Genomic DNA, 19,950 nt, shown 5'->3' with positions numbered 1-19,950 from the left:
ACTAAATTGCTGAGGCTGGGCTTGAACTTGTGATTCCACTGCTCAGCCTTTGAAGCCTCTGAGATTATAGGCATACAACATTGCACCCGGCTGAGAGAATGTTCTTACACAAACTAAGTCACTAGGCAAGATAAATCTTATGGAACCACTGTCATCTATGTAAGTCTCTTGCTAACCAAAAAGGTCAATATGCAGCACGTGACTACAGTTCTTAGGTGAGAGGAGTTAGAAATCTAATTTTTAAAAAATTAATCAAGGAGAGCAGAGTTCTTTGTGATTTTTGCTCTGCCCTACAAATCTTAAAATTTATACCTTGGCCATTTGATTTAATCAAATCTTTATGCATGCTGTTTTCTTCTTTTAACTTGACACATAACACATCTGAACCATCACTTTTTCTAAGTAAAAAAAAACTGAAGCTTGTTACTGTAGAGGTCAAATGATAAAAATGAAAATTTTATAAACTGAGAAGTTAATTTTAGATGTATTATATGATAAGTAATCATTCTAAATTCTATTAATTACTTGATCTGATCTCTGAGAAACTAGTTAATGCCTCTTGACTTTATTTTTTGGATTTATTTTGCAAAGTATATACAGTGAAACTTAATACATGGAATAACTTTCTTATTTAAGTTTATGTTTTAACTTTTGATCTGCCATTCTATATTTGATATATACAAGAGTATATGCAGCACATACAGATTGAGAACCTCAATCCAAACATCTGAAATCCAAAATGCTCCAACATCTGAAACATTCTGAAAGCCAATATGTCACAAGTGGAAAATTCCATAGTGGCCCTCAAGTGACAAGTGGTAATCAAAGTGCAGGCACACTAAAAATATTATGGAAGATTACCTTTAAGATATGTGTATAAAGCTGGGAATGGTGGTGTATGCCTGTAATCCCAGCAGCTTGGGAGGCTGAGACAGAAGGATCCAGAATTCAAAGTCAGCTTCAGCACTGGCGATGTGCTAAGCAATTCAGTGAGACCCTGTCTCTAAATAAAATACAGAATAGGGCTGGGGATGTGGCTCAGTGGTCAAGTGCCCCTGAGTTCAATCCCCAGTACCCTCCCAAAAAATGTGTATAAGAAATAGATGAATTTCATGTTTAGACCTGAGTCCTGTCCCTAAGATATCTAAGTATGTACATGTAAATATTCTGAAATCCAAAATAATATGAAATAAAACAAATCTAAAATTCAAACCACTTTTATCCCAAGTATCTTGGAGAAGAAATATTCAATCTTTACATATAATTAATTATGACACATAATAAGTAATATGAACTCCTGCGACTCACCACTTTACATTTTACCAATTAGAACAGCTGCAATAGCAGTGCAGCTTACTGTGTACTCTACCCCATTTGCCTGTCTCTCCCATAGAGGTATCCATTATCCCAGATTTTACGTATGGTTCCCTTAACTTTTTCATTTTTAAAAAGTTTCATCAAAACATGCATATATATATAAACAATACATTGGTAAGTTTTGTCATTTGTGAGCTCTGTTTTCACTGATGTATTTCAAAGAAAAAAAAAAGTTGGACACTAAATATCATTGCACTGCGGAATGCGGTAGTACATGCTGGTAATCCCAATGGCTCAAGAGGCTGAGGCAGAAGGACGGCAAGTTCAAAGCCAGCTTTAGCAACTTAGTGAGGCCCTAAGCAACTTGGTGAGACCATTTAAAAAAATAAAAAAATTAAAAAAAGGCTGGGGGAGCTGAAGTTGTAACTCTGTAGTGTGCTTGCCTAGTACATGTGAGGCATTGGGCTCAATCCTCAGCACCACATAAAAATACATAAAATAAAGGTTTGTTTCCATCTACAATTAAAAATTTTTTTTAAAAAAAAGGGCTGGGGATGTGCTTCAGTGGTTAAGTGCACCTGGGTTCAATACCTGGTACCAAAAAAAAATCATCTATTCCTGTCAAGTATAAAGGCCACTCTTGGCATTGCATACATTCCAGTTGTACTTAAATCTTAAAACTGTACCCACATCCACTAGTTTCCCTCTATTTCTCCCCCACCGAGGGTTGCCAGATTTAGCAACTAAAAACAAAATGTTCAGTTAAATTCCAATTTCAGAAAAATATAATATAAATGTATTTGTTGTTTATCTGAAATTGGAATTTAACAGACTGTTCTGTACATTGTCAGCAACTCTAATTCATACCCAAGTTAATTAGATGAACCAAAAAATCCTGTGATATGCTGGTGTGTGTTTAAAAGAATTAAGAAGGAAGAATCACATGGCCAATGTCATTATACAAATATTCTAAATATTTTACAACATTCACTGAATGGGGGAAAAGATCTATACATTTACATATTCAGTCAAAGTTTTTCTGGACAGGGCATTCAGTGCATATGGGTAAATGCAAATACTATAACTCCCTCCGCCCCCCCCCCCAAAAAAAAAACACTCAAGAAGGCTATTGTAACAAACTGACAAAATTTCTAGATATTTAAGTTGACTTATAGCCATTGTTTATATAGATATTTATATAAAACTATTCTCATTCAACATAATCAAAATGAGGTTAACTGATATAGGTAAAATAAACATCAACAGCTAACTTTCTAGATTAATCAATTGAAAGTATGTTGTCATTAAAAAAGAGAATCACATACTACATATATAGTTATTTTAGGACACTTTCCTCCCTATAGAAATATTTCAGATATACTATTTCTATATCAATCAAAAAACTGATGAACCTTCTGCAACAAGAAGTAGAATTTGCTTCTCAATTCTGTCAACTTATACTCTAAACATCCTCCCACCGCCAGAGGCACTAATAGAACCTAGATATGAATTGCAATAGATACAAATGTGTATTAAGAACCCATGTAGCCAGGTGTAGTGGGGCAGGCCTATAATCCCAGGTCTCAGGAGACTGAGGCAAGAGGATTGTGAATTCAAAGCCAGCCTCAGCAACCTAACGAGGCCCTAAGCAACTTAGTGAGATCTGTCTCTAAATAAAATATGGGGGCTGGGGATGTGGCTCAGTGGTTAATCACCCCTGGTACCAAAAAAAAAAAAAAAAAAAAAAAAACCCATAGATTAGATTCCCTAAATAGAAGCAACTTGAACTGCCTTACTAGGCTCACTGCAAAACCCACATTTTGAAATCAGCTACTGACATGGTTGACCACAGTAGGAATGTAAGTTGGTTTTTCAGAGCTTTGACCATTAGTTTCCCTGCAGGCAATTACTGGATCTTCATCACTCATGCCTTAGGGTAATTAGGACTTAAAATCATGGTATAAGTAGTTAAATCTACTTTTTAAAAAGAACATTGAATTTCTATATTTTCAAAGAGCCAGATCTCATAAGCTATCCTACCTCTAGTTTCTCACCTGTTACCTATAGGCAGATTTTCTGCCTTTTGGGTTTGGTGTTTCTCCACCTATTAGATTTATCTGAAAACAAACAAACACAACTTATAAGGCTTTTGCAAATAGGGAGAAATCAGTGTGCAGGCGAAACCTACATTTGCCATCTATTTCACATTTAATTAAACAACTAGGAACGCAAAAAACCACCTCCTATGATATAAAAATAAAATATTAGTGCAATCTGATTCTTAACATCACCATTTCCAAACTTCTTATTATATTTCATGAAAGAAATATACCAAAACAATTGGGCACTGCACAGAGAAATGGACTAACTAGGTCTTTATTTTTGTGCCTAAGAGGACTTACTTCTTTTTCAGAGAATAAAAAGTGGCTGGCTATGAAGAAGCCAAGTAAAAAGCAGCAATGACATTGAAGTAGTAGTATAGAGCGAGTTTGGTGGAATAAAGCCTGTAGCTTGGGAAACATGTTTCTTATAGAAAGGTGACTCACTCTACAATGTAATTTTGTTTTTATCCCCCTCTTCTGCCTTTGCCATAAGAAAAACAAAACAAAACAAAAAGTAAGATGAGCTTAAGCAGTGTTTCAAGCAACTGAAACAAGCAGAACAAAGAACAGCTTGCTGGTACAAAGAAAGTACTGGGATTCTAAGGTCTTTGAGGTGAACAGGTTATGAGCAAAGATAAGGGAGTAGCCCTCATTTAAGTAAACAGCTAATTAAAGGGTTCTGATTTCTAAAGCCCAGCAAGCTTGAAATAGTAAGATCTGATAGCAAACCAAGACCAACACTAAAGTGCTAAGTCTAAGCATGGAATCAGAAGGATTCTAGTGCTCAGAAAACACTGACCTGGAGTCCTATTATTGCCAACTGAGGCCAGGCAGGAAAAAAAATGCAGCAGCAAAAATCAGAAATCAAAACCAAACAATCAATCAACAAATATATGAAAAAATATTCAACATCTCTAGCAATTAGAGGAATGCAAATTAAAACTTCACTGAGATTTCAACTCACTCCAGTCAGAATGGCAATTATCAAGAATACAGGCAACAATAAATGTTAGCGAGGATGTGAGGAAAAAGGTACACTCATATACTGCTGGTGGGACTGCAAATTGGTGCCACTATTGTGGAAAGCAGTATGGAGATTCCTCAAAAAACTTGGAATGGAACCATCATGTGATCCAGCTATCCAGTCCTTGGTTTATACCTGAAGGACTTAAAATCAGTCAGCTTACTATAGTGATGTAGCCACGTCAATATTTATAGCAGTTCAATTCATAGTACATTTTAAAATGTCATGTTTTAACTAGGCAGTAGAAAACAAATCACTCAGAGTTCCCTGGACATAAGGCAATACTGGTTTACTAACAAGACTGACAAAAAGCTGACAAAACAGTTAAAATAATCACATAACAGGGAATACACTGAATCCTCCAGATGTGAGCTATTTTTAGTTCACATATTATTATTTGAATGGTCATTTTAAGTTTTAAATATGATGAAAGCCCAAAAGTAGAAATGTATCAAAAGTACCTATTTTATCAATGATATTGACAGAAATGGTGAGAAAATTTGGCACAATGGCTCTATATTTTTTGAAAGTATGTTTTGTGGCAATATTTGTAAATAACCTTTAATGAAATCAAAGGAAATTTAGTGGTGAAATATAAATCTGTTCACACGTAAGGTAAATTACAAATTTAAAGTAGACCCTTAAGCAACTCTCTTGTCTAAAATGACAAACTGACTTTTAAAATATTATGTATATATTATATTTCCATGCCATATTCCTATATTTTCCATATATTTCCATGTCATTTTTCAATAATGTGTTTATTGAAAAAATAACCAAAAAAATCGCGTTCTTTGTCCTACTCAAGAATGTTATACGAAAAGCATTCTACTCTGCACACTTAAAACCATTCAATAAATACCTACATTAAAAAAAATAACTCTGGGGTAAGGCAGCAATATCATAATATTCCAATTAAGTAGGTTAAAATAAAAATCAGATCTATTAATGTTTTAAAGTAATTTCTAGTAAAAAATAGACAGAAGCAGATAATTAAAATTATGCCTGTCTGGAGAAGTCAATAACTATTGCAAACATGTGAAATCACCTTGTAACTTACTTTTTAAAAAGTAAACAAACAAGATGTTGGGCTGCAGGCCACATTACAGAAACTTTATCAAACTAATATGTTTATAAGATTTTGTAAGTTATCTAAAACATTCAGTGTAACACTTAATTGTAAACAGTAAATACCAGTAACTTGTAAATAAAAATTAGGGAGCTGGGGTTGTGGCTCAGTGGTAGAGTGCTTGCCTAGCATGCATGAGGCACTGGGTTCAATCCTCAGCATCACATAAAAATAAAAAAAATAAAGATATTGTGTCCACCTAAAACAAACAAACAAAAAAATAGGGCTCTAAAGTACTTGTAAAACCCCCTTTAAAATGCAAATGAATCATTTCTATGATCAATGAACTTACATTTCAGTCTTCAAGATTCCTGGTTGAGTTCACTGATAATCACCCAAAACAGGCAGAGGAACAAAAGTCAAATCAAACCATTTGTTTTAAAATTAAAGAACGTTTACAGGTATTATCTCTGATAAAAAGGTCTTAAAGGAAAATAAGTGGTAAACTAATGACTTAAGTAAGATTCTGGTATAAAGTGTGCGGGGGTTTTTTTTGGGGGGGGGACAGTACTAGGGATCCTATAAATAGGACTTCATGCATGCTAGCCAAGCACTCAATTTTTTGAAGAAAAATTGAGAAAAAGCCTCACTAAATTGCCCATGCTATCCTTGAACTTGTGATCTTCTGCCTCCCCAGTAGCTGACATTATAGGAATGTACCACCACATCCAGTTAATGGGTAAGTTTTAATTATTCATGTTCTTCTTCACCATCATAAATGGAAAATCAAACATATTTTGGTAACATTTAATAATAAGCACTATATAAATTCAATTTTTATGCTTTTTTGATTTGAATTTCTCCTTCTGCAATTATTTATGAAAAATGTATGAAGGACTTAAATATTCTAGAAAAATCTTAAATTACCTAGAATACTTACGTACATTAAACATTCTATAGGTCAAGTTTAAGTCCTTTATGATTTATTATAAAAAAGCTTATTCAATCTTATCAGCATCTTAAATAGTAATTACTATTCATGTAATTTTTCAATTACCTAGTTATCAGGAATGCATTTTTCCCATTAATTTAATAGTCAATAGAGATTTGGTTAGGTAGAAAATGTTAATAACTATCATGTATCTCACTGTGACTACTAGAAAACACATATGAAGGAGAAAGGGGAAAAAAGAAATATTGGGTAAGTGAGTTGTGGCCAAAAGTATGAGTCAGAGTTATAAATAATTATCCCACCATAGTACCATGGCCTGACTAAACAACTGACAACAATTTATAAAACAATTACAGAAAAAAAAGTCTGGGGATAGAGACTTTTGAGTGGCTCACATCCTGGGTTATCCTTATGAACAAAGAACATGCTGGGCATGGTGGTGCAGGCCTGTAATCCCAGCAACTCGGTAGACTGAGGCAGAAGGATTGCAAATTGAAAGCCAGCCTAAGCAACTTAGACCCTGTCTCAAAATAAAATGTAAAAAGGGCTGAGAATGTGGCTCAGTGGATTCGCACCCCTGGGACCCTGGGATAGAGAGAGAGAGAGAGAGAGAGAGAGAGAGAGCGCGCGCATGCGCGCGCACCTTTTGAAAGACAGTGAACAGTAGTCTGGGATTCCATCTTTTTCAGTAGCAAGGTCACTTCCTGATCTGGCTTACGTAACATTTGGGTATATAGAACTTTGAAATAATAAAAGGGAGAGTTTTTTATGCCCTTCTTTTTAAAACTCTCCCTTTTATTATTTCAAAGTTCTATATACCCAAATGTCAGGAGTTTGACTTGTTGTTTTAATAATTTACATGTAAACTAGAACATCACAAAATGTTTATAGTTTAGAAAATAAAAGTAGGGGTGACCTAGTGTTTTAAATCTTCATTCAAAACCATTTGTTTAATTACCACAAGTTAGTAAAATTTTACCTCTTTCTGACTTACAACAAGTCCCTAACCTACCCTAAGCTGTCAATTTTTCCACCTATCTAAAAAATTGTCCTATCACACAGAACTGCAAGACAGTCAGAAGTGACTGTGTATTAAGAAAAACTTTGAAAATGAATGTCCAACATTAGTAGGCATTATGAAGTTATTATTCTTTGCATGTAACAACACATAGAATTATATAGTACTAATTTTTCTATTTTGAACACATTTACCCCTGGAAAAAAGTTAATAACAAGAATTTGATATAAGGGCAGGATAACTGTCAATATTTCCCAAGGTTTCACTGTTAACATTTAATATTTATTGAGTACAGGATGTCCCCAAGTTACAAAGGACCCATAAATACAAACCACTGTCCTTGCCTCAGCCCCTCCCCTACTTCTCTTATAGTAACTGGAATGTGTGGGAGGGGAGCTGGGATGATTAGGTAGAGATCTGAGTGTACCAGGAAGTTTGAAAGTAGAAGAAATTGTGAAGGGAAGTGGAACGCCACAGAACATGCATACTCATCAACTCAATCCCCATCTAAACCTTCTGCTGCTGCTATACCTCAACTGTGGATATCTCTCCATGCTGGGAAATAAGGAAAAGGCTAAAATAAAGAACAGCAGCCTAGAACTATGACCTGGGATATAACAGGGATAATAAAATTCATTTAAAGGAAAAAGTCATTTACCTTAAGCCCTTAATCCAATTCAATAAAAATAAAGTACACATTGCAAAATATCAACAGACCTACTTGCTCTCACTCATCAAGGTACTAATTTTATCAAGCTACTGAATTCACTCTGCTTATCCATCTTTGTGTAATCCAATAACCCATACCCACCAGACACACTATTAAAAAAATTTCACTTACGAATGTATATATCCAATTTAACTGACTTTTCCCCTTACTCCTTCCCCAATCCTTCCACTCTTCATATTTCATGCACCACTGTTCCTTCTCAGTTATAAGGGACAAGAACTGTTATGCTAGGGAATCTCTGTAGTAATGTTACTAGGAAGGGGAAAGTTGGCAATAAAGAGTGGATTTGAGGCTGAGGAAAAATGTTCAAACCACCTGTCATTTTAGGTAGACATTGGAAAATAAGCATATTTTAAGAGTATTTTTTTTTACTCTTTTTTTTTTTGTACTGGGGATTGAACTCATGGGAGCTTAACCACTGCCCACATCCCCAGCCTGTTTTTATTTTTTATTTTATTTTGAGACGGGTCTCACTAAGTTACTTAGGGCCTCGCCAAATTGCTGAGGCTTCCAAAACATGAGGATTACAGACGTGTGCCACCACATCCAGCTAAGAGGTTTTTTTCAAAGACACTTAAATTGTTACTAGTACTGCTAATAACCAGAAAGATTACTTACCCAGTACCCTAATTTAAATAAAGGATTTCCGAGACATATTTAAAAGAGGACTATGGGTTTTAAGTTCATCCATGGCTATTCATACCAGTTCAAGAATAAGGCCAGAAAGATACTCCTATCCCTTCTCTCAAACCTACTTAGTGATCAAATGCTTGCTTTGGACAAACCGAGCTTGAATACAGCACAACATGCTGTTTACTGGTTCTCTAGAAAGTTTGATCTGCAGTCCATCAGAACATTCAGGGTTCAATTATGGTATGGAGGGGTCAGAATTGTGGTCCAGGGGTAGAGCACTTGCCTAGCACGTGTGAGGCACTGGGTTCCATTCTCAGCACCACATATAAATAAATAAAATAAAGGTCCATCAACAACTAAAAAAAATTATGGTATAGAAAAAATGGTTAAAAGTTTTCCATCTTAAGTTTCTAATAATTTTATGTGCCACCCTTGGATTTTTAAAAATTGATCCTCCCGCTTTCAAAATTTTAAGGATCAGCGTCCCATGGAGAAAGTAAAACTTTCTGCTCTGAAGTCTATTTGTGCAATTAATATTCTCCTAGGGGGCATTATTGGAACTTAACTGCAGTTTTGGATAAGATGTACTAATCTTAAAATGAAACCATTCAACGTATGATTTAAATAAAAATTAAAGATAAGATTTTATCATTCAGTGCCAAAGGTATATACTAGCAAGCTTACTATAATAATTTCTAATTCAGGAAAGTTACTTTTTGAAAAATATCACAATATCTTAAAAGTAAAATCTTAATGAAACATACAAAAATCAGTTTGTTTCCATACCAATAGCAAATTGTCCGAAAAGGAAACAAAAATGCAACCTCATTTGCAATAGTTAAAAAACCCTAAGAATAAACCAAAGATATGAAAGAGCTACAATGAAAATTATCAAACACTGATGAGAGAAATCAAAACAGATACCAAAAAGACATCTGAAATTCATGAATTAAAAGAATCAATAGTTAAAATGTCTGTAATGCTAAATCAATCTACAGATTCCATGCATTCCCTATCAAAATATCAGTAACACTTCTCACAGATCAGAAAAAAAAATTACAAAATTCATATGGAACCACAAAAAATTCTCAAGTAGAGAAAGCAATCCTGAACAAAAAGAATACAGCAGGCAAAATTACACTACCTGACTTCAAAACATACTGCAAAGCTATAATAATTAAAATTAAGTGGTACTGGCATAAAAAAGACACACAGACCAGGAATAGAGCAGGAGCCTAGAAATAAATACACATATCCATCCCCAACTGATCTTTGACAAAGGTGCTTAGTACATGCACTGGATAAAGGACAATAAATTGTGCTGGGGAAATTAGATATCCACATGAAATAATCCCCTATCACCAATTGATTTAAAAAAATTCAAAATGGATTAAAAACCTAAATGTAAGAACTGAACCATGAAGCTACTAGAAGAAAACATAGATGAAATGCTTCAGGACAATTGAATGGGCAAGGATTTTTAGGATAAGACCCTAAAAGCACAAGAAATGAAAATAAAAATAGAAAAATTTGTTTATACCAAGTTAAAAAGCTCTGCACAGCAAAGCTAACAATCAACATAGCAAAGAGACGACTTACAGAATAGGAGAAATTATTTGCAAGCTATATATTTGACAAAGGTTTGATAACCAGAATATATAAAGAACTCAAACAACAGCAACCCCCCCCAAATAATCCCACTTAAAATGACATTTAGTTACAAAGTTACATTTCTCAAAAGAAGACATACAAATGGCCAATAGGTACATGAAAAAAAGTACAACTTCCCTAATGATCAGGGAAACACAAATTGAAACAGAACCAGGAGACATCACTCCACTCCAATTAGAATGGCTATTATCAAAAAGATAAAAGATAACAGGTGCTGTCAAGGATATAGAGAGAAAGGAACCCTTGCACACTGCTGATTGGAGTGTAAATTAATACATTGTGGAAAAACAGTATGGAGGTGCTTCAAAAATTTTAAAATAGAACTACCATATGACCCAGCAATACTACTACTGGGTTTATATCCAAAATAAATGAAATCAATCCAAAGAGATATCTACATGCCCAAGGTAATTACCAGGAGAGAGAAGCAACTGAAGTTATTTATCAACTGGTGAATAGATAAAGAAATGTAGAACATATATGCAATGGAATACTATTCAGCCATAAAAAGAATGAAAACTTGTTGTTTGTGACATCCTGTATAGAACTGAAGATCATTATGTTAACTGAAAAAAGCCAAGCACAGAAAGACAATTGCCACATGATCTCACTCACATGGAATCTAAAACAGTTGATCTTATAGAAGTTGAGAATAAAATGGTAGTTACCAGAGGCTGAAGAAATAAGAAGTGAGGGAAGACAGATTACAGTTGATTAACAGGTACTAAGTTACAGTTAGGAGAAAGAAGTTCTGGTATTCTATGACATAATAGAGTGACTACAGATAATGATAATGCTAATGCACTGCTTAATTTTTCTTTAAATCTAAAAGAAAGATTCTGAATGTTTTCACCATAAAACAATGATAAATAAAGAGACAGATTTACCTTGATTTAAACATTACACAAAGTACACATGCATCAAAACATCACATGGCACCTCATTAATATGTGTACTTCTTATGTATCAATTTAAAAAGTAGAATTCTACTTTGCTAAATAGAAATGACTTATATTATTGTAATGTATGGAAATGATCCAAAGCTTAAATCTTAACAGAATAACCACCTCCAGTTTAGTAAATGCAAAAGATCAATTGTGCACATTTAGATGTTACTACTATACCTAGCAATACTAATAAGCATGAGCTCCAAAAACAAACATTAATGGAAGTGACTTAAATATTTGACATAGTTCTTCAATATCCTTATTTTGAGCAAAATAAATAACACATGTATAACTTTAATTATTTGAATTCTGAGTTTTTATGAGATAAAAATGTTAAGTGAACACAAAAAAACTTAAAGACCCATCCAATTATTCAGTCTTTATCTTTCCTTCTTTGTTTATTCAAAGGCTGTGAAACAAAGATAACATTTCCTATTAAATTTCTAAACAGTTTTCTCAAATTATAATGAACTCAACTAAAGGCCAAATATTCTTCCTACAACCCATAGAAATCATTTTTGTTAAAATATTATTTGGTAGTTGCTGATGAATCAAGATGCTTTTAAAGCACTTCAGCTAAGCCGTGATGATACTGAGTCTAAAATCCTATTTGCAAATATATTTCCTAAAGGTCACCCTTGATCTTGAAATTTATTCTACTTGGTATTACAAAGGATGGCCAATGGATGCCAGTGATTCAATGCATTCAATCTAAAAGACAATGGTTAACATTGGAACTGAGATAATTAGTATGAAGAAGTTGCTGCATGAACATGTTTTTGTTAAATTCTGTATGTTTAAAATGTTTAAAAGTGTTTGGAGGAAAAAAAAGGTTTCATGGGCTTGAAAGCAACTGACCCTGATGGAATGCCAAATTATAAACTGCCAGACAGCTGCAGCTGGTAATAAAATGCTAAGACCTGAAGCACTTTAGCAGAACCTGATTATATGGTAATCCTAGCATCTGAGAGAAGGCAAAAGAGCTAGAAGAATAACTGATAGACTGGTTGCTATAGTAACCAAGATAAATTTGTATACTGACTGGGAAAAACATTGGGTTGTCATCAGTTATGAGGCTCACATTTTGTCTTAGGTGCTTTCCCCTCAATTTTGAATCATGAGAGGACAGAGTACCCAATTAAAGATTTATCTGGTTAGCTGAATAAAATCCAAAAGAAAAAGGGGAACAGGCTTTGTGAATGTTAGTAGAAATTACCTTAGCTCTGGATAGAAAATAGAAATGTAGGTTAATTATCAATTCAAGTAAGTATCAGTAAGGCATCATAAGGTACCTATAATTTTTGTGACTTTATTTTTTGTCATAGATGGACAGAGTACTTTTATTTATTTTTAAAATTTTTATGGAGTGTTGCTGAGGATCAAACACAGTGCTTCATATGTGCTAGGCAAGTGCTCTGCCACTAAGCTACAGCCCTGGCTCCAATTTTGTGACTTTAAATATTATCAGAGATATTTCTTACAGGTTATTAATTTCTTGAATATAGGGTTATTTAAAGCAAACCATTTATGTGTATATAAAACAATACTAAATGGTGGAATTTGTCTTATCTCAGTTACACAGGCCCTAGGAAGCAGCTTCATAACCTGGTCCCCTCACCCCCTCCACCTCCTTCACCACAACTCTCATGAGCTACTTTTCATACTCTCTTCCTATACTTCATTACCCCAAGATGTACTCTCCCCAAATTGTAGCCAGAGTGTGAAGAGGAAATAGGTTTAAATAAAAAAAACAGCTTTTTTAAGGGATTTACCTGAAAAATTTATCTGTCATAACAACGAACTGAAGAGGACACACACACAAGAGTGTTGTACAAAGGTTGCATGCTAAAAATTAAAAGTTATTTTCCCTGTCCTATAAGATAGTTAGTGAACTATTTTTATCCTAAAACTGTATAGGTTTTTTATGTTTTTAAAAATTAAATTTTGTCTACTCTATTTTATGAAGTAGGTTATCAAAAACAGAATAAAGCTTTCAACTTACAGATTCAAATTGATCCCCCCAAATTGCCATACTGCTACCAACTGTCCTACCTAAATGAGTCACCAATTGACAGTTGGAAGTCACTAAATTTAGAACTTAATTTTACTAATTAATATGTTGAAGGTTTTTCCACTTCAATATAAGACTGTGATAAAACAGCATTTATAAATGAATTTTTATCAATCCACAAAATCAACAGCAATCAAATATAATCTATGATTAAATGTCAAAAACTCAGGAACAAACGGCCATAAAGGAGGTTTTGCTTCCCTAAAGTAATTCACATCATGCAAATATTGTTTAAATAAAACTGCATAAATTTTCAATTCAGAGAGAAACATTTCTGAGGGCTAAGTAAAGTAAGAAAGCTGAATTTTCAACAAAGACAGTTTTGTTTTTTAGATGTAGCAATTCTTCCAGACACTTTTATCACAGTTCCCATAAGTTAATCAATATTTTGCCATTACTCTAATCTAAACATGGTAGTTGCAAGTAACACTAACTAGACTCCTAAAAATAAACTAATATGAACTCTGTTCTACATAAGCCAGTCTGCCACCATTTTCATTCTGATTTGGAGAAAAGTAGTGAGCAATAGGATCCTAGAACAGTCAATGTCCTTTCACAAGTAAAGCATGAAGAAATAGTCATGTTAGATAGAAGTAGACCATCTTAGAAGTCTGGCAAACAGGGTATGTATCAGAAACCTATAACAGGGATAACCAGCATTATTCTCCCCAATTCCACATGGCAGCACCATACAAATGAGGAATCAAGAAACCTGGGTTCAGTGCTGGGTGCAGTGGCACAAGCCTGTAATCCCAGTGGCTCAGGAGACTGAGGCAGGAGGGTGACAAGTTCAAAGCCAGCTTCAGCAACTTAGTGAGGACTTAAGCATTAAGCGACACCCTGTTTCTAAATAAAAACACAAATAAAAGGGCTGCAGATGTTGCCCAGTGGTTAAGCACCCCTGAGTTTAATCCCCGGTACCCACCCCCCCGCAAAAAAAAAAAAGAAAAAAAAAAAAAGAAAAAGAAAAAAGAAAAAACAAAATCAAAAAACAACTTAAGTTCTAGTTCTAGTCTACCACTAATCAGCAGTGTGTTACTTCCCTTCTCTGAGCCTAGGTTTCACTTTCAGTTAAATGGGAGGACTGGGTTAAATAATGGGTCCCTTCCTACTACAAAATATATGATTCCCTCTTCTGAGGCCTCAAATATATTTTGGCTGAATACAGTGTTGAAAATGCTACATTTATTTTTATAACATGTTCTCAGTGTCAGCCTTTAGAACATGTAGATATAAGCTACCTGTAGCAGAGGCAATCAATTAATATATAATTTATCCAAAAAATAATTTCAAATCTATTGGTCTTTCTTGAATCATGTACCAAAGACATCAAGTTTGTTAAACTCAAAGTTGTGTGTGTATGATTTCCAAGAACAAAAGCTTATCAATAAAAGCACACTATCAAATCTCCATACAATGACAGACATTTAGAGTCAGAAGGGTTCTCAAAATGTAATCTCAATTTAAAGATGAGGAAATGAAATGACTCAGTTCAGAGCTCCTTTCTACTATACCACAGTTCCTCTTTCCTTTCCTGCTGTATTAACCATGATACCAGAGAAAATGACAGACTGTGAAACTGGTCTGTGTTCTAGTCCTGGTTCTGCCATGAATTTGTCATAGCACTATGGACAATTCACTTTCCTTCTATGGGCTTCAAGTTTTCACATTTCATAAGAAATAGTTTAACTAGATGTTCCTCCTATTTAATAACAGAAAATAATCTTATAAGATTCCTTTCTGACAAAAATACATATTCCTGAAAGAAAAAGTGGGAATTTCTAGTGAAAAGAACTGAAAAGTTTGGGCTGCTGGTTTTAATTTTATTTTTGGTACTGGAGATTGTACCCAGGGCACTTTTAACAATAAGCTACATCTCCAGTCCTTTTAATTTTTTATTTTGAGACACTAAGTTGCTGAGGCTGGCCTTGAACTTGTGATCCTCCCAGCCTCCCAAGTCACTGTGATTACAGCAGTGTGTCACTGTAACTGGCTTTTTCTGATTTTTAATTTTTGGGGATTGAACCCATAGCCAAGCGCTATATGAGTGAGATGCATCCTGAGCTTCCCCTGCCAAACCCTGGGTTAAATTTTGAGACAAGGTCTTGCTAAATTGCATATCTTGGTCTCAAATTTGTGATCCTACTGCCTCAGACTCTCTAGCAGCTCGTATTACAGGTGTGCACCACCATACCTAGTTGGGATGCTGGTTTTCTTTTTTCACATTTTTTATTGGTTCATTACAGTTGAACCTAATGATAGGATTTTTGTTACATATTCCTACATGCACAGAATGTAATAATATAATTTAGCCAATATCAATCACCAGAACTTCCCCCCTCCCTTCCCTCCTGCCACATGGTGGTCTCTTTCTTCTACTGATCTCCCTTTGATTTTCATGAGATTCCCACCCATTCCCCACCTTTTCCCCCTTTTTTCTCTCTAGCTTCCACATATAAGAGAATACATATATCCTCTGACCTTCTAAGTTTGGCTTATTTTACTTAACATAAGGGTCTCTAGTTCTGGGTTGCTGGTTTTAAACTGATGCATCAGTTCAATTCAGCAAGTTGGCCAGAAAGTATTTGACCTAGAATCTATTTGGGGAGAAACTCCCTGACCCCACTCTATACATAGTATGGAAGAAGCTATGATGTACTAGAAAAATATTCTGGACTAATGAGTTTGAAGAGCTGGTTTCAAATCCCAGCTCTGACACTTACAAGTTGTCTCTCCTAAAATAATCCACTTAACTTCTCTGAGTCTAAGGTTCCTTATTTGTAAAACTGGAGACAGGAATAAAGAAACTAGACCTAAAGTATCAATCAAAATAAAGCATTATAAATATAGTACATTTTGCAAACCTGGGCAAGAGGAGATGATCTGTCACTGTGAAAAAGTATCTTGTACTGAACTCAAAACTCTTTCTGTAAAAAATTGCTATTTTTCAACTTTTTACATTTACTTTCAAAGAGCAGATTAACAAAACTGAAGACAATATTGGATGGGCAATGCAAGAAATACATTTTTAGGAAATGGACTGTATACTTGAATTTCACTGATCAATAAAAACACATGAGATAATGCTCAACTGTCTGCTCAGTTAACTACAATTTGAAGAAAAGGTCTGTGTGTACCCAAATAGACAAAGCAAGGAGTATTTCTTAAAAGTATCCAGATCCAGTCTATTTATCTCTTAGGGTTTGTAAGATGTGTTACTCCAGTTCATATCAAGGAACAGAAGATAATTCTGATGACCACATATTGAGTGATGCCTTCTGTTTCTACAAATCAAGATTTCTCACTGAGTTTCTAGGTAGTTAGTTTTCGGTCAAGTGGGCTAACAGTACCTTATGCAAACAAACCTGCCACAAAGGATAGAGGAAAATGTAAATGATCCTACCCCTTTCTCTCCTCTGAATACAGCTAGTTCTTTTCAGATGTAATTCTCCAGATGAGTTTATTTTCTTCCAAATTCTTTCACTAATGCAACAGAGCCATGAAATCCAAACAGATCCTATATTCTGTTAACAGAATTTTTTTTCAACATACTCAGATTTTAGGCAAGTCTAGAGTTAAAATTAGGAAGCTGAGTCCCAAGGATGACGACGACTTCTTCTTCTTCTTCTTCTTCTTATTATTATTATTATTATTATTTTCACCTAGTATCAAAGTGTTTAAGAAGCTATATTATCCCAGAGGGAGGAAGTGACTATCAGTTCTATCAAAATGAGTCATCTAGTTTAGATAAGTGAGCTGGGATGTAGCTCAGTTGGTAGAGTGCTTGTCTCACAATACTTCCAAATTCTGGATACAACCTCCCAAAGCAAACACTGTGTAAAGATAACAAATTTGCTAATATCCAGAAAGAAAGACAGGAATGAATATTTGAATGCTTTTCTGTACCAAGTACTGGACTAAACAGTTTACATAGGTTCTGAAATAACTGTTCTTTGAGATTAAACTTATTCAATGAACTTAATATCCACATAATTCTAGATTAATAATCAAGTAAACCGATTATTTCCTTCCCCTACTTCAACACACACACATGTACTAAAGGATTCAGTCTCTCATTTAACCTGAAATGATAGTTCATTACTTTGAAGGGAAAATCATGCACAAAAATTTTAAAGTAATACAAAATATTTGAAAATTCAAATGCATTTTTGCTATGTAGCTATGAACGTATCTCAGATATTGAACTTGAAGGAGATTCAGTGTCATCTCAAGATCTGGCATTACCATCCCCAAATCTCACAACAGTGAAGTAATATGAATGTTAGTGAGAACACACATATTTGCAATCTGCCAACACACATTTCTTTCAGATTTTGTTGCTGTAAGTTTTTTGGTATAAGTTGTGTATAATAAAGATTTCAGAATGATTTCTAAAATGTACAGATAACTTTATTTATGAAACAGGGTATTTCTTCCACGGGATAAGCATGAGAATTGAAGGCTGTTGAACTCCCAGAACCATATTTGTGATTTATACTAACATACAAATTTTACCAATTCTAAATTCTTACAGCATGAAAATATATTTCACTGCTCCTAGTTCCACTCATGTTAGTAAAAGAGTTTGGCAAGACACTTTAAACACTATTTCGACTTTGAAAAGTAGAAGAGTGGAAAGTAAGTAGAAGTTCTGGTCAAGGGAAGTATTCCAACTATTGTACTTTCAACTCAGAATCACCCATATTAATCACCACTAAAACATCTTGCAAAATTAGATAAAGGGCACAATGTTGGGGCTCCCAGTCCAAGCACCAGATTACTCAGCACTTGTTTGTACCTCTGTAATCTGTTGTATACATCTATGTCCGGCTCCCCTTTTAGTTCACATCCTTCTCCCCAATGGTAAAGGTCTTGTCTTTGATTCCGTTTGCCTCACTGTAAGGTGCTATTTTAGTAAAACACTGTTGATTCAGAATGTCTCGGCTAGAGGACTTCCTTAAGTAAATAGCCAATCTTTCCTCCACTCCTTTTCTGTGCAAGAAAAAGTGGACAGCAAGTAGGTAAGAGTTACAGCTATCTTTGACACCAATAGGTAAATTAGCGGTAAAAGAAAAAAAATTGGGAAGTGCAATTTCTCCTGTTACCGCTCCTTTAATCTATGGTCCCCGAGGCCAAAGCGGATGTTTGAAAAAGGTAAGTCTGAACCCCACAAATAGAAATCTCCGGTTCTCAAGCACGTAAACTGTCCCACTCAAAGAAGGTTGAATATGACGAGACAGGGAATCCAAGCGAGCACCCGGGCTGTTCTTTAAGGAAAGGGGCAAGAGGTGCCCGAGGCGGACAATTCTTCCTTCTCCAACTTACCCTACCCTAAGGAGCCCCAGATCTGGGCTCTGAAGTGCTGAAGTGAGACTGAGAGGAACAGCAGTGGCGGACACAGCGGGACCTGGGAGGGGTGTAGGGGAAAGCACAGGAGAAGCCAGGGCACTGGGATGCCCGGCTTTTGGGCCAAATAGCTTCGTTACTTACCCTACAGGGTGCACATCTTCAGGGGCATCATAGAATTCCTCGGTGTCGCTTTCCGACGCCATTTATAGGACACACCCGCGGGTGAGGGGGCCGGCACGGAGGAAGGGTGACTCTCCCGTCTCCTCCTCTTCGTCCTCCACCCCGGCGAGACTATGGGGAGGTGGGTCCCAGGCGAGGTTAAGGAGGGAGCAAACGATCTGGAGTGAGAAGCCGGCTAGGGAAAGGGGGCCGCCCTCAGTTGCCGGGCTGCGGGAATGAACCGCAGAGCGGCTGTCTGAGGAGGCGGCAGTGAGTCCAAGGACTGTTGCTGCCGCTGCTCCCGGCGATAGGTGTATAAGGAGCGCAGGAGAAGAGGCGGTGGCTCTTCTCAGTGGGGGAGGGCGGGCGTGCCGGCGACAGCAGCTCCAATTTCTCCCGCAGCAGCAATTACAGCAGCTGGGAGAGCTAGTTGTCCGCAAAATACCGACGCGCTCCTACCCTCGCGAGACTTCGGGAGGGGCCGGTAAAAGCGTGGGCGGGGCGAAGAGGTGGCGGGGGCGGTCCCAGAGAGGCAGCTCTGTGATTACTTATGCCTGGGAAGCCTATCAAAACAGCGCAAGCGCGTTAAAGGCGTTGGGTGAGGGCAGGAAGTAGCGGAGAAGGGAGGGGTGAGCCTCCTAAAGGGAGGAGTCTAGGACCTGCGCAGGAGCAGCGTGGAGCCCCAACTTTGTGGGCGCGTGCCCGACGTAGGTGGGGTCTGGCATAGTGCTTTACCCACTAACTATACCAACTCTTACAGTTCCAAAGAGAGGCGTTTAAAAGGGATAATTTTGAGTCTGCTTTTTTTTTTTTTCTTGTGAGGGAATGCTGTCGGGAACTGTTTGTGTGGGCATTTTGATGTGTATTTACGTTGCCTTAGTAGCCAAGCCCGAAATATCCCACCCTAG

The 19,950-nt window shown here is 36.0% G+C and overlaps 1 protein-coding gene across 1 annotated transcript in view; it reads right to left on the bottom strand.

The window, feature by feature from the left end:
• Positions 1-19,463, bottom strand: part of Wdr44 (WD repeat domain 44) — an 89,127-nt gene extending 69,664 nt beyond the window's left edge. Inside the window, exon 1 of the mRNA XM_077106379.1 lies at positions 19,025-19,463. Coding sequence (XP_076962494.1) covers positions 19,025-19,086 — 62 coding nt within the window. The 5' untranslated portion in view covers positions 19,087-19,463. The remainder of the gene's footprint in view (positions 1-19,024) is intronic.
• Between the last annotated feature and the right edge of the window lie 487 nt (positions 19,464-19,950).

This window comes from Callospermophilus lateralis, chromosome X, assembly GCF_048772815.1.
Source record: "Callospermophilus lateralis isolate mCalLat2 chromosome X, mCalLat2.hap1, whole genome shotgun sequence".
Taxonomy (NCBI): domain Eukaryota; kingdom Metazoa; phylum Chordata; class Mammalia; order Rodentia; family Sciuridae; genus Callospermophilus; species Callospermophilus lateralis.
Note: the sequence above shows the minus strand (reverse complement) of the source record. Positions and strands in the feature narration are given on the sequence as shown.